Source organism: Elephantulus edwardii, unplaced genomic scaffold (genome assembly GCF_000299155.1).
Source record: "Elephantulus edwardii isolate Elephantulus edwardi_28Jun2011 unplaced genomic scaffold, EleEdw1.0 scaffold00181, whole genome shotgun sequence".
Lineage (NCBI taxonomy): Eukaryota > Metazoa > Chordata > Mammalia > Macroscelidea > Macroscelididae > Elephantulus > Elephantulus edwardii.
The window spans coordinates 6192502-6208165 of record NW_006399931.1 but is presented as its reverse complement, the minus strand read 5'-3'; the positions used below and the strand labels follow the sequence as shown (position 1 = coordinate 6208165).

At 39.8% G+C, this 15664-nt stretch overlaps 1 protein-coding gene across 1 annotated transcript in view; it reads left to right on the top strand.

Annotated features, from left to right (window-relative positions):
• ASB15 (ankyrin repeat and SOCS box containing 15) overlaps positions 1 to 5203 on the top strand; it is a 30068-nt gene extending 24865 nt beyond the window's left edge. Inside the window, exon 9 of the mRNA XM_006896085.1 lies at positions 5031 to 5203. Coding sequence (XP_006896147.1) covers positions 5031 to 5203 — 173 coding nt within the window. The remainder of the gene's footprint in view (positions 1 to 5030) is intronic.
• Positions 5204 to 15664: the final 10461 nt, after the last annotated feature.

Genomic DNA, 15664 nt, shown 5'->3' with positions numbered 1-15664 from the left:
CTACATTTTAAATTATTCCAAAAAAGTAAATTTTAAAACAAACACACACATAAATAGAAAGTAGGCAGCATAGGCTGAAGATTTTTTTTCCCCCTTCAAAAGATGAGTTTGGACAAATGCACTTTTCGAAGCCCACTTGGGCATTATTATCTTGAAACCTAAGTGGTATTATAGAATTCTTCATGACATTCCAATAATCTGGCCCCCTTAATACACCTAGATAAGTCTTGGATGCATTAACATAAAAATGCAGCTATCTTTTCTTTTGACTCAAGCAAATTGTGTCCAGATTGAGTCAGTTACATTTTACAGCCGCCAAGATGAAACTGAAATGTGGAGCGGACTCAACTATCCTATTTGTTAGGGAGAAGGCCTCTCGGAGAAAGATGGTGCTATAGTGAGGCTTCATCTCAGTATTTCTTTTTTTTTATATATATATAGAGCAGAGAGTGTGAAAAACAGGGGGCCAACAGTTCCCATGACTGAAGGCCCCAAACCATGCTTCTCTGAGTATTTATTTAGAATCAAAAGGAAGGTAAACAAAGTAAAATCAGAAGGAAGTACAAAACAAAAACAAAGGATAATGGTGAAGTCTTTTACAGATAAGGCCAAGTTCCTCTTTATGCTAATCTCAAGAGGGAGGGATTCATTTGACACAAACTAAGAACAATGTTGACTCCTAGGGAATGCCCCAGTGCCACAAGGTGACCTTCAGCTTGTATTAAGCTTCCCTCATTTCCTGATACAGCATTTGGTCTATTACTAAATTTGATATTCGGCTTCCCTCATTTCCCCCTCTTTTGTTTAAATCATAATTTTGAGATCATCAAGATGAGCATAATTTCTCCTCTTCAGGATTCATTCTTCCTTGTCTGATAATCCTTTATATATAATCAAGCAAATATAACCGAGAAAGCAAAATAAGTTCACAAAAATACTTCCAATAAAGCAGCATTCCCTGAGGATCAGCTTCCATTGTCATGTTGCCATAGTCCCCATCAAAACCAGTTCTGATTAATCTCCTTTGTCCACACGTCCTTAGCTATTACCGGTTAATCCTACTCTTTCACATGTTATCAGTCAATCTGATCATGGTAGCAAGGAAATACACTAGTAGAGAGTAAAATGAGTTCATCATTAAACATGCTTTCCATCGGCTTCATATTGAGGTAACATGAAGTAATATACACTGAAGAACGCCTGTGGGAAGAAAAAAAGTCAAGAACCCATTCACGGCAAAAAAGACTTTTGAGTGAATGTCTACATTCAAGAACTTGGGTGATGATTGCTCTGGCTCCTAGAGATTCTTCTAAAAAAGGAGTTTGGGCAACTCAAAATGACTGCAGAGGTCTTGGTGTAATGACTTTTTTTTTTTTTTTATGCATGTACCGTCAAATTGGTTCTGACTGGTATAGGAGGCAACTGTTCCTTCTTCTTCAGCAGAGCATCTGGTGGATTTGAACCATGCACTTCTGGAATTGCAGTGCAGTTTCCTGCCACTAGGCCACCAGAGCTCGCCTGGTGTAATGACTTTAACGTTGTTACTTAGTCAACTCTGACTGATGGTGTCCCCCAAGAGAATCAGAGCCAAACTGCATCATGGAGTTTTCTCTTTTTATTTCCATTCATTCATTGTTGCACATTTTTCTTCCCGTCCACCCCCTCCCCAGTTTGCTAGCTTTTCTCATTGAAAAAAAAATTCTTTGATTTTTTTTTCACAATTTCCTTCCACCACCCCTACTGCTGTCCACTTTGCTATGTAGGTCTTATTCTGGACGGTTGTCATACAAATAATACCTAATTGCAAATTCCTTTTAAACAATTCTTGCCCTCATCTGTTTCAATGCAGTGTACATTATTTATCCCCCCCTTTTTTTTTCTTAGTTTCCCCCTAATCCTCCTGTTAGTCCTATTTTATAACAGTGACATTATGCAATATTTGTCCTCCTGTGACTGAGATATTTCACTCAGCACAATGTCCTCCAAGGTCACCCATCTTGTATAATATTTCATGAGTTCTTTATTTTTCAGTGCTGTGTAGTATTATTCCATTGTGTGCCTATATCACAGCTTCTCTATCCATCTATTTGTTGATGGGCACTTGGGTTGTTTCCATCTCTTTGCTATTATGAACAAAGCAGCAATAAACATAGGTTTGGGTGGCAGTTCTGGTTTCTTTAGGGTATATTCCCAGTAGTGGGATTGCTGGAATTGCTGGGTCATATGGTATTTCTATTTCCAACTTTTTGAGAAAGTGCCATACTGCCTTCCATAGTGGTTGCACCATTCTACGCTCCCACCAACAGTGAATAAGGGTCCTAGTTTCTCTACAACCTTGCTAGCATTTGTTGTTTGTATCATGGACTTTTCGATGGCTGCTTTTCTAAAACTAGACTGCCAGGCCTTTCTTCCAAGCCACTTCTTGATCTACTCAAGTCTCCACCCTGTTGGTTCAAATGAAAACCAAACTCACTTCCATTGAGGCAATTCCAACTCATAGTGCACCTTCACCAAGTTTCCAAGGCTTTCCTGAAGAGAACCTGGTGGATGTGAACCATCAGAGGTGAGAGACCTTTGGGTTAGCTACACGACTTTGCAGGTGCAGTGTTAAGTCAGTGGATTGCTATGAGCATGCTTAACCACTGGATGTCAGGATTCTTCCAGGTATGTGTAAGGCAGAAAAAAAGAAAAAGGTAACTTAAAAAATACATTTACTCTGCTTATTTTGATAGTAATAATTTCCCCTCAATCATCTTTGGAAAACATTATTTGAGGACAATAAATTGACAACAAACGTGGGTATTTTAAATATAATAGAAAGGTTCACATTTTTATTTTATTGACAGTTATTGAGCGGTTAAAAGGTGCAGATCACTTTTTAAATACTTTGCATTAATTAACTTATTTAATCACCAAGCCATGGGGTAGGTCCCGTTATTATTTACATTTTATAGATGAGAGTATGGAGATCCCAGAGGTTGCATAACTTGTTTAGGGTCACACGAATCTGGCGGAGTCGGGGATTTAATCACAACCATCTGAGTTCAGAGTCCTTGATCTAAAGCCAGGCGCCTTTTAACCTCTTCATTAAATGCCACAAACAATTGTGAAACAGTTGCCATCAAGTCGACGCCCGCCCGTGGTGGTGCCATGTGCATGCCAGCGTAGGACCCTTCTCCCCAGGATGGTCATGGCTGACTTTTTGAAATTCTACTGTTAAGCTTTTCTTCTCAGTCTCCTCTGGGTGACTTAAGCCTCCAACCCTTTGGTCAACAGAAAGCACTTTAACCACTTGTCCTGCTCAGTATTGTTGTTGTTATTGTTACATGCCATGGAGTTAACTACCACTCATGGTGGTCCATAAACAAGTTACCCAAACCTTACCCTCTCCTGAGGCCTCCTCAGGATTTCCAACATGCTCAAGGTTGTAATTGCAATCACTGTGTTAATAGATCCCATTAAGAACCTTCCCCCCCACCCCCACCCCCAAGACTAACCTCTCTTAGCAAAATGTCCAAAGTGAATGAGACAAAGTTTCACTGGCCTTGTCTGCAAGGGAGGAGCTCTGGTGGCTTTGTGTAAGCAACACACTTGCTTGTACTCCCTCCAAAACCAGATTTGTTCGTTCTTTTGGCAGGTCATGGGATAGCCGGTACCCTTCACCACCACAGCTCAAAGGTAGCGATTGTTCTAGGTCCCTAACACTCATTGTTCAGTTTTCACACAGCCACTGAAAATGTCATGGCTTGAATCAAACTTTAGTCTTTGAATTCACATCCTTGCTTTTTAGTACTTTAAAGACATCCTTGACAACAAATTGGCCCTATGCAACATGGTTTTGTAATTGCTCCCACCAAAGGTACTGATTGTGCATCCAAGTAAAATAAAATTGAAAACATCCTTTTTTCCCCTTCATCTATTCTGAAGCTTTGTCTGACATATTTGGGCATGTTGCAAGGAGGCACTGGTCCTTGGAGAGGGACATCATGTTTGGGAGAGTGGAGGGACAGTGCAGGAGAGGAAGACCCTCGATGAGATGGATCGATTCTGTGACTGGAGTGGTGGGAATGAATGTGTTTGAGACAGCGAGGTTGGCACAGGATAGAATGGCATTTAGGGCTCTTGTACATAGGATCGCTGAGTCGCAAGTGACTCGATGGCACATAACAACGACAAAAACATCATGATGCATCCTATTGGTCCAGTGGGGAGGATTTTTATTTTCTTTGTGTTCATGTATAAGTCATAGTAAAGGCTGTAGTCTTTGATCTTCTTCAGAATGTGCCTCAAGTCTTCATTACTTTCTGCAAGCAAGGTGGTGTCAATCAGCATAAAACAGATTGTTGGTAAATCTTCCTCCAAATCCTGATGCCACAGTGGTCTTCATATAGTCCAGCTTCTTTAATTATTTACTCAGTATACAGACTGAATAATATTGTATATGCAGTAATATGCAATATTACAGATATATTTATTGCATTGCTATTTTAAGGGTAATATAAATAACAAAGAATTGAAAGTAGAGACTTAAGTTAGATAGTGGAGAAAGCTTTGTTGTTTTTGGGGAAAAATGTAAACTATTCAGCCATCAGTTACTAGAAACAAATCCGAGATTAAATCGTAAATACACAGTATTATTTGTATCAGGTGTTTCTGGATAACTCATCTGAAGTACAGGTAGACAAGAGAAGACGTAAAGAAATAAAGGTCCCTAACACTCAGTTTAAAAAGAAAATGGAAAATGTTTGAATATGCTTTCTTAAGTCAAGTTCACTGATTCATTCATTCAGAAAATTTAGTTGAATGTTGGCTATGAACTGTGCTTTCCTCTTGGCAGACAGGAAATCTCGGCCCTCATGGCATGTAAGATCTAGAGGAGTGATGTAGAATGCCTAATTGTAATTTCTGTTTTACTTAAAGTCCCTAAGTTTGTATATTTTTTCCCCCGGAATGGTATTATTCATATTATTCAAAAGAAGATTTCTTCACCTAATAATGTTTTGACTCTTTGTTTTCCCCATTCTTTTTAGAGAATCCTTGTTCATTAAAACATTTGTGCCGATTAAAAATTCGAAGACTGATGGGCCTGCAGAGACTCTGCCAGCCAACGTCCATGGAGATGCTTCCTCTACCACCAATTATACGAAGATATTTATTATTTAAAGAATACGATCTCTACGGACAGGGGCTGAAATTGCCATAGTTGTAAAGATAACATTTTAAAGTATTTTTAATAACTTACTCTTTCAAGACTTTCTTTGGAATCATCTTCTATCTTCTAACCGTATGTAAATCCACATATGACCATTGTGTAGACAGATCATGTGTTCTAAGGGAACACAAATTTTCTATCTTAAGAACATTCTAAGTTTGGGTTTTTTTTTAAGATGGTCATTATATTAGATTTGAATGTCTACTAATGAACGTCACTTGCAACAAGTCTTAGAACCCTTTGTATCAAGGAGTTCCTGCCTATGAACTGATATTTAGGCAAGTCTCTGTTGTTATTGTATGCCTGCGAGGCAAACCAATCCATAGCTAACCCTTCAAGACCTTTGCCGAGGCACAAAATTGCACGGGAGGAGACTGTCCATCCTCCCATGGAGCAACTGGTAGATTCAAATTGTATGTCTTTGTGATTACAGCACAGCTTTTACCCCTGAGCCACCAGAGCTTCCATCTATATTTCAAAGACAAGTATACTAACATTAACCACTCTCACAAACCCACAGCCCCTCTTCTTCCTGAGCGGTTTCTCTGCTCTCTTGTAATCACTCTAAGAGTCTTCATGCCGGCATGCTCACCGCTCACCTCTGCTCCCTCCCTGCTCAGCTCAGGGTCCCTAACAGTCTCCTTGTTAAATGCAGTGAACATTCTTCAGTCTTTATTTCATGGATTTCCACAGCATTCAGCACTCTTAGCTGCTTCCTCCTTCAAAAGGTCTCCTCCCTGGGTTTGCAGGCCCCTTGTCCTCCTAGCACCCCTCCACCCATCTGGACATTCTTTATCGGTCTCTTTTCTGTCTTGACCATCCTTTAATACAGGGCTTCCTAATGATGTGTTTTAAATTCCATTCTGCTTTTATTCTATGTTCACTGAGACATTTTATTCACCTTTATGATTTTAATACTATCTATATGCTAATGACTGCTAACTTTTTATTATATACCTCAGATCTGTGTGGACAATTGGCCTAAGAAGGATTTGAACAGAAACATACCTCAAATTCAACATATCTATATTTCTCCACAAACAATATCTATAAATGTATGTTTATAATTAAATAGGTAAAACATGTATTTATAACTAGATTTTTATTTTTTTTCTACACGTACACAAAATATACTGCTCTTATATTCTCTGACTTTGTAGTTAACACACTCATCAATCCAGTTTCCCAAAGCAAAATTATGCACATCAGTTGACCTTCTTCCCTTATTTTCCATACATGGTATAACGAATCACCCCATTTTATTAAATTTCTCTCTTGAAGTAATCTTCTCCTATCCTCTCCCTTTGGGGTAAGTCTTAATGCTCTTACCTCTATTTCCTTGGGGTACCTCAGTTCTCCCTAGCTGGCCTGCCTATCTCCTCTCATCCACATTCTACATTTAACCTCCCACACTGATCTTTAACAAATAAAGATATCACCCTCCTCCTTAAAATCATTCCCATTGCTCTTAGGATAAAGTCTAAATTTCTCACATGGCCCACCTAACTCCCACCTTCCTCTTTGGCTCTATTCTTGATGACCTGTTTCTCTCTTCTGTAAAACCATAATAAACACTCTGCTAGAAATTCATTCTCTGAGCTGTGATTCCCAGACTTCCAGGTTTTAGATACCAGTAATTTTCTATTTTGTTACATTTAAAAATACAGCAGTCTATTTTTAACATGTCATCTTTGTCATAGTCACTCCCCAAAAGAGGCACCATTGTAATGTCAGAAAATAATGTGGCCACTATTTTTGTTCATGAAATTATATTTGCTCATGAAAATGGAGTGGCTATGTGAACATGGAGAATGAAATTCAATAGTATTTCCTTCTGACCTGACAAGCAGCTGAGGACTGTGGTCTGGGAGCCACTGCTGTGGAATATACCATGTGCTTTGCACTTTTTGTTATTAGATGCCATTGAATCTAACCCCCCTGGCAGGTTTTCAGAGGCTGTAAATCGCAAGGGAGGAGAACTCTCATCTTACTTTTTCAGAACAGCTGGTGGATTTGAACTATCTGCCTTTGGGTTGGCAGTGCAACTCCTTACCCCCCAGCCACCAGAGCTCCTCTTCTTCCTGGGCTGTTTCCTTTCTTACAGTCACATTAAGCTAAGAGTGCCTTCTTGCCTGTGTGCTCACCTACTATCATCTGACTTGCATGTCTTTCTCTCTCTGCCTGGACCCTCCTTTTCTCCTCCATCTGCCCAATTCCCTCCTATCCTGCAGGCCCAGCTAGCTGTTCTTCCTCTACGACAACAGGCCGCAGGATCGTGGTCCTCATGGTATATGGCGTTCTCACCTGGCACCCTCACTAGACTATAAGCTCTCTGAGGGCAATGTCTCTTAGACCCCAGTGTCTGCTCAGGGCCTATACATTCCCTAAAGCCCAGGACTAATTTAAGAATTTTTTGTTGGCTATATTGAATAGGTGACTATAATCTAAGACCCACACAAAACTGTCAGTGAGCGCATGCTGGAGTGAAAGTTATGAACCACTGGATTAATGATAGTAGTTATTTTATATTTTCTCTCAGATTTTTAATCTTGCATTATTCTTATATTTACTTTTATTATCAATTACTTAAGTAGTATGTTACTGGTTTTGTAAATTTTTTTAATTTTAAGGAATGTCTTTTAAAGATGAATACGCATAAAGCGTTCACTGTATAATTGAGGCGAAGATTAAATTCCCTATAGAAGATATTTTTCTAGAAATAAAACGGTAATGTACTTAAGATGGACTGTGAATTTTGTGTACACTAATTCATGATTGCTCTGGCGTTTTTTTTTTCCACTTCTGTTACAATGCCCTGTTTCCTATAAACATTACTAGCAGTAGTGACCCTGTCTGCCTGGTATATTACTTCACACATTAAATAAACTCTTGTGCACTACTGCTTTCATGAACGTATTTTTGTGAAAACATGCTCAAGACATGTCAGGTACTATCTAAACTCTAAGCACATTAAAATTTTGACATTTTTTCTTTGTGGTATTTTTGTGTAAATACTTTTAATGAATACATTGAAACAAATGTGGATACATATGTGAATTATCTCTGCACACTAAACATTTTGAAAGAGGCTATTCAGTTCTTTTTAAACTTTCCCCTTCACCCCAAAAAAAGTCCTCCAAACCAAATACCACTACCAACAAATTGATCCCAACCCCCAGCAACCCTGGAGGGCAAAATAGAATGGTACCGTTGAGTCTCTGAAGCTGTAAATCTTTAGAAAAGCCAACCAGCACATGTTTCCCCAACAGAGTAGCCAGTGGGTTCAAACTCCTGACTTTTCAGTTAGCAGTAGAGTGCTTTAACCTCTATACCACCAAGGCTTCTATTAATGTTTTAAATCAGGCGAAAAATGGATGCTATGAAACAGATGCAAATGCAGTATCTAAAACAGAATTGATCTTTTTCTCAATGTTTTTGTGCTTTTATAATAGTGAGTTGCCGTTGTTGTTATGTGGCATTGAGTCCCCTAGAGACCCTATGTACAACAGCCCTAAATCCTGTGCCAATCTGGATAGTACTGAGGGATGTTGTTTTGTGGGTTGTTTTTCTTTAACTGGCCTTGGTAAGGAGAAGCAATATTTATATGATTAGAACTCCATTTCCTTAGAATATGATACTTTATGCAGGACCTGGCAACCAAAGCTTATCCAGTGAGCTTTTTTGTAGTTGGGCGCCCTCAGTCAGAGCAAACCCATGCGACAAAACCAAAATTCAGGGTTTTCTAGCCTGCAATTTGGATGGTTACAGATCTCTAAGTCTTTTCTCTCATGAAGCCACTGATTGGATTCAAACTGCCAATCTTTGGGTTAGGACCAGAGCTCTTTTTTTTTTTTTCTTTATTATTATTTTGTGTGCGTGTGCCATCAAATCAGATCTGACTGGTACAGGAGGATACTGCGCCTCCTTCTCCGGCAGAGCATCTGGTGGATGTGAACCGTGTTCCTCTGGGATTGCAGTGCAGCTTCTTGCCACTAGGCCACCAGAGCTCCCCCAGGACCAGAGCTCTTAACTACTGAGCTACCAGGACTTCTCCAAAGACCTTCAGGAGTCATTGAACATTCTACACTGGTGATCATTTAACCCCTGTGGAACAGATACGCTGGAACTTGAATGTGACCTTCCCATGGCTTCAAATGAGATGCTCAAGGCTGTTCTGGTTGTTGTGGATATTGGGTGGTGTCACTGCAAGAGTCTGAATAGAACGGAGCAGCTCTGGACTCTCACTTGATGGCAGTTTGTCTGTTTTTTTTTGTTGTGCTGTTTGGTAAGGCAATCATTACTCATTATCATTGGGTCAATCCCAAGGCTCTAAATCTAAATGGAGAAATGGCTTCATTTTTCCCCTGCAGAGAGGTTAGTAGGACTTAACTGGCAATCTTCAGATTAACAACCCAATAATTAATCTACTATGCCATCATAGTATAATGTATCTATTTCTGACTAAAACCAATTTCCATAAACACATTTACATGAAATCTCTGCTGAAGAATATTATTGCATTGTTTTAACCAGTTACAGAGCATGACTTCAAACAATAGAATGACAGTGCAGAGGTGTGAAAATGACTGTGTAAATGCTGTGTATCCCTGAGGCAGGCTTTTGAAGCATCAATATGTACAGAGCAGAAAACAAAACTTTCTAGCAAGATGGAGTCTTATAGGACACAAAAACTAAAGAGTTAAAAAAAAAACAAAACTAAAGAGTTCTCTTATCATTGGTATTTTACCAGAAATCCCCATGCAAATTTTAGTTTTAGGTCAAGGTACTCATAGTACATAGGTACCTTTGAATCCAGAAGTTATTTAGGACATAAAAATGATAAGTTGCTCCAATTATGCACACAGTAAAATGAAACCTTACTTATGTACAAGTACATATGTTGCTGTTACAGGTCACTGAGTTAATTCCAATCTATAGTAGGATTTCCAAGATTGTACTTTTTATGAAACAGACTACCACATCATTCTCCCATAGAGTGGCTGGTAGATTTGAACCACCAACCCTTCAGTTAGCAGTCTAGTGCTTAGCTAGGTTTTTATATGCTTGTGACCTTGTGACAAGAAACTGTGTTGCAAACTGGAAGACATATGGTTCGAATCCACCAGCTGCTCTGTGGGAGAAGGATGGGCAATCTCCTCCTGTGTGATTAACTACCTCTGAAAACCCACCAGAGAGTCAGCTATGAGCCTCTTTCGACTCTACGGTACACAACAACCAAAACACATAAGACATATAATCCTAAAAGCACACAACTATATACATTAGCGTAGCATGTCAATACGGTGCCATACATAATGCAGAGTGTAAGGGCATAAGCTGTGTAGCCAAACAGATCAAAGTTTGAATCTGGCTTTGCCAATTAGTAGCCTATCTTGAGCAAGATATAAACAAACATACGTGAAATCCCAGCTCCATTATTACTATTAGGCAATTATAGGGGCACTGCCAGAGTCGTCAAGTTGCAATAGGTCATGTGGTCTAGCTCCGCAGATACCTTATTTGGGTTTAAAAACATTAAAATTATTGCTAAAGATGTATATGAGATCAAAATAGCACTTAAAAGCACTTTGAGAAAATCTGGAGACAGAAAACTCCATTTGCCCTAAGCACACACAATTGCAGATTGTCTGCGTCTGGTCAGCAGAGGTCTGATCGTGGGAAGACAGGGCTTCTCAGGGGAGACGGTGTGTAGACGGAGACTGACATGCCCTCCACGGCCAGTCAGTGTTACGCAACCTCAGGCAGTGCCAAGACGTCTGGGGATCTGCTGTTTTTGGAAGGAGACAGTCTCATCGTTTGAATTTGGGCACCGAGAATGCCTCAGCCCTAATGCTGCACTGGCCAGTGGCCCCATCAGAAGCACTGATGAGTACTCACATTTTGTGCTTCAGATTCTAGTAAAAGTGGTCCAGTTACTTCTCTGGCCCTGGAAGTCTTCCCTTCCAGGCTGTCCCAGTGGAATTGAAGATCTCATTTCTTGGAAGCGGTCCACAGTGTTGGATAAGGTAGAAGGCGTGGGGAGCGCTAAATGTGATACTTATCTTTGGATTGAGTGGGTGTGAGATACTACTATCTGTTTGGTTCTGTGTGAAGCAAAGTCCCCAGTGGTTTCTCAAGGAAACTCTTCTGTATGCTTTTTGGAAGTCAAATCATTGCACAACATGCATTAGTTAACAGTCTATGTTCCTGAGTGCTGAGTGTCTGAATACCCCTAAAGACATCGCTACCACAATTCTTATCATGTTTTAGTGAAGCCACAATTCTAATTGGTTTTGGTAAAAGATGTTAAGATTTGCTTGGACTTTGATTCACTAGAAACCCTTCACCTTGGGCTCAACTTTACCTCCACCTGGTTCAACTACCTTCATAGTTGCCTAAAGCAGCCATATAGTAAAACTGAGTCTATAAATTGAAGGATGCCCTGGTCAAATCGGAATTTTAATTATACTGAGCATACCATGATTCTAGGTTTACTGAAGAGTCATTTTCTAACAGGAAATAAAACATTTTGTTTGATAATAAATAATCGACTTTTAAAACATAAACAGTATTTAAGAGGCAAAGAGAGATATTAGAACCCATCTTTCGTAAAAGAGAGTTAGCAAGAACCCCAAGCCCACAGAGAAAAAGGGAAAATGTTCCTGCAGATCAGAAGACTTATCATGTGTCCTATGACTTTGAAAAGAGTCTTGGGAAATATCTAGTACATTGTAGTATGTTCTGGAAAGAATAATAAGATGTCTTTCATTTATCCTGTGCTCTACAGTACATATGACATTCCACATCTATCTTCTGTCACTTGGTCTTCCGAACTACAAGGAAGGGATTAATGCTCTCTATAGAAAGGAGACCAAGTTTACCAGTAACTAAGGTAGCAAAGCCGAAGGCTGAGATGCCGTCTCAGATCTCAGACTCCTGATGCCAAATCCAAACTTCCCTCCACTCTGCAAATCTCTTTTCAGTTCATCAAGAACAGGAGAACATTATTCATTATAGCCGAATCCAAATGCCCATCAAATGGTGAATGGATTAACAAAATATGGCCTAACCATACAATGTCGTTTTATTGGTAAAATATTACAACACGGCCATTATGTTGAGTGAAAGAGGCATTATGTTGAGTGAAAGAAGGGCTCAAAAGGGCAGATACCACCTTATTCCACTTATATAAATAAAATGTCCACTATGTAGAGACAGAGAACGAATTCATGACTGGCTGGGGTAAGAGCAGAGGATGATTGCAAATCAGTACAGGGGCTTGCTGGAGGGTAGTGGAAATGTTCTGGAATTGGATGGTGGTGGGGATGTTTGCACAACTTTGGGAATTTGAAAAGCATTCAATGTTACTCTTCAGATGGATGCATTTTATGTTGTGCAAATTTGTTGCTGTTGTTATGTGCCTTCAAGTCAACTAAGACTCGTAGCAACCATATGCACAATAGCTCTGAACCCTGCCCTGTCCTGAGCCAGCCTCACTGTCTCTGACACCCCTGCCCACATTGCCACCATCACTGTGTCAATGAGTCTCATCCAGGGTCTTCCTCTCCTGCGCTGACCCTCCACCCTTCCAAGTTCAGTGTCCTTCTCCAAGGACTGATCCCTCCAGCCACCATGCCCAAAGTATGTGAGACAGAGTTTCAAAATCCTTTCCTCCAAAAAGCAACCTGGTTTCACTCCCTCCAGGACAGATCTGTTTGCAAATTAAGCATTCACAAACTGCTTAAAAAAAAAGAGGAGCACTTGTTACTGTGTTTACAGCGGTGGCCCAGTTAAACAATGGAATCATTTGGCTTGAAGGAAAATTCTGGACAGCACCTGGTTCTCATGCTAGCAACACATGATTTATGGGCTTTGCTCTGTTGATAAGACCAGTCAAAGTTGAAGATGACGCAGCTTTCAAGGGCAGCCCGAAGCTCACGGTTCACCAATCGTCCTGGCCCTCAAACCAGGAAAGCGCAGTCTGTTTTGCCTGTCTCGGAACATTTGCTGCTGGTTGTAATATGTGTTCTCCACATATTTGGTTTATTTAAAAACAAAACAAAACAAAAACAAAAACAACCAATCACCACAAACATATGGATTGGATAGCTTAAAACACAGCAGTTTTCTGTCCTGTTGTTGGTATGAAGAGGCAAGGGATAATGTTACCAGTGGGATAGGTCTTCTGTAGCTTTGTGGCAACTAGCTGTGATTCTCTGATTGAGCATGAGAAAGAACAGAGAGGAAGGGTGTCAAGAGGCAGAGTGTGCCGAACTGAGTGCCAGCGTGAAAACGGATCTCAGATAACTTACCCCCGCAGCTCCATGTTCTGCCAAATTCTAGATAGACCTGTAAGATGGACAAGAACACCGAGGAGGTGCTGGATACTTAGAACAATCAGCCAGAAAAGATCAACAGTCAGCCTTCCCAGAAATAAAGCTCATAAGGCAGGAAGCACGAGGCTATAAGGATTAGTGGAAATGAGAATCACAAGGAAGAAGCAGGTAGTTTACATTGTGGGTAATTGCTCTCATAAAACAAAAAGTTTATGAATGGGTGAATGGAAAACTAATTTGCTCTGAAATCTTTCACTCAAATCACAATAAAATATATATAATATGCCAGGAAAATGGGGAGGCTATATATTGCAAGAAGGTTAAAGAAATTATAGAGCTGAAAAGTAGGGAGAAACTGAGTGTGTGTGCAGAAACAATGTCTTTGGTTTTCATGATTAAAATAGTAAATGTAAAATGTAATAAAAGTGAGCTGGGGGGTGGGGTGGGCAGGGAGGAAAGTGTGCAACAATGAATGAATGGATATCCAAAGTCTCTGTAAACTTTCATTAAAAGAAAAAAAAGAAATTATCTTTCCCTATTTAGGGGGCATGTGGCCCTTTGTTATAGAGCAGATGTTCACAAGTAGATGGAATTATAAAATAAATTAAAATGTGGTAACTAAGTATCAGCTTTTAAGTACTCTCTGTACCATTACCCTGCACATTGAGCTCCCATCTACCTGGACTTTGACATTGACTTTCCTTTCTGTCTCCTCTTCCACAACAGGATCCCAGTTCATTTGCTCTGACACTACCCCTTCATGACACTTGAGATTTCTACAGTGATGGCTGTCAGGAGTCAGAGAAGGAGACCAAGCCAAGAGAAATACGCATGCCTTGGGACCTCACGCTTCCCAGCATTCTTCCCATAGCACAGTAAACATGTTTCCACAAAAGTAATATTGACACTAAGAGTCTGAACTAGACAGGTTGCTAACATTTTCTTTATTGCAATATCAGAGGATGCACATCAAATCCATTCTGTTTCTTAAGTAGAATTCCATTCTTAAGATTTACTTTATAAAAAGGAAGATCTGATTGACAGAATTCAACTACACTGGCCTCACTTTTGGATTTTCACCCCTTCCAAATAGTTTTATTGATTCTGATTTTTTTTCTTTAAAGTTTTTTGGAGTTTTCCCTCTTTTTTATTATTAAAGTTTACAGAGACTTTGGATTTGCATTTATTCATTGCGGCACTTTTCTCCCTGCCCACCCCTCCCCTCTAGTTCATTCTTCTTTTTGAAAAGTAATAGAAAAATTCTTTCATTGTTATACAATCCCTTCCCACAAGTCCACTCCACTATGTAGCCTTCATTCTGGATTCCTGTCATGACAAAAATACCTAATCACATATCCCTTTTAAACAGAGAACTGTGTTTAAAAGTTTTAATATTATCAGTTTATATTTCCCTTTACTTGCTTCAGTCTCATTTTCACATGTCTAGAATAGATCAAAATGAACAACTGAACCTACTATATCCAGTGGGGCAAGAACTAGACCTTCTGTTGGCAATCTCTTCCATTCCACCTTTCTGATTCATTTTGAAAGAACAGACCAGCAAGCCTCAACCAGAGAGACGTTGACTTACTGTACACAACTATATCCATCCACTACACTTACAGAGAGTCCTTACCTCTAACGGCCTCAGAACTCACTTTCAGTGTTTATAAAATGCAAAGACGAGTATCTACCTTACCAAGTATTTCCTAACACATGGTAAGAGGCAGTTCTTCACATTATTTAATGAGCATCACATTGCTGTGTTATACTACCCACTATACCACTATGTAAAAGCAGTCTGTAAGCTATAAATGTTCTACAAATGCAAGCTGTCATTATAAATAGCTCTAATAATTTTAAATTTGACTCATGCTCACTACCACCAGCTGACATAAGTAGGAGCTTTTCTTGGCTGCCAAGCCTGAGAGTGAAGCCTTGATAAGGGTTTTGCCAGGACTCATCTGATCTCCACGGTTGTTGTCTGTCCAGAGCCTAACCTTTGCCGGACATTCCCCCTGGGAAACTCTCCCCAGCTATCTGAGAAGCCCTCAGCAGACAGCCCGAGGGAAGTCGGAAGCCTTACTTCCTTGAGGACAATTGCTATGTTTGCTCA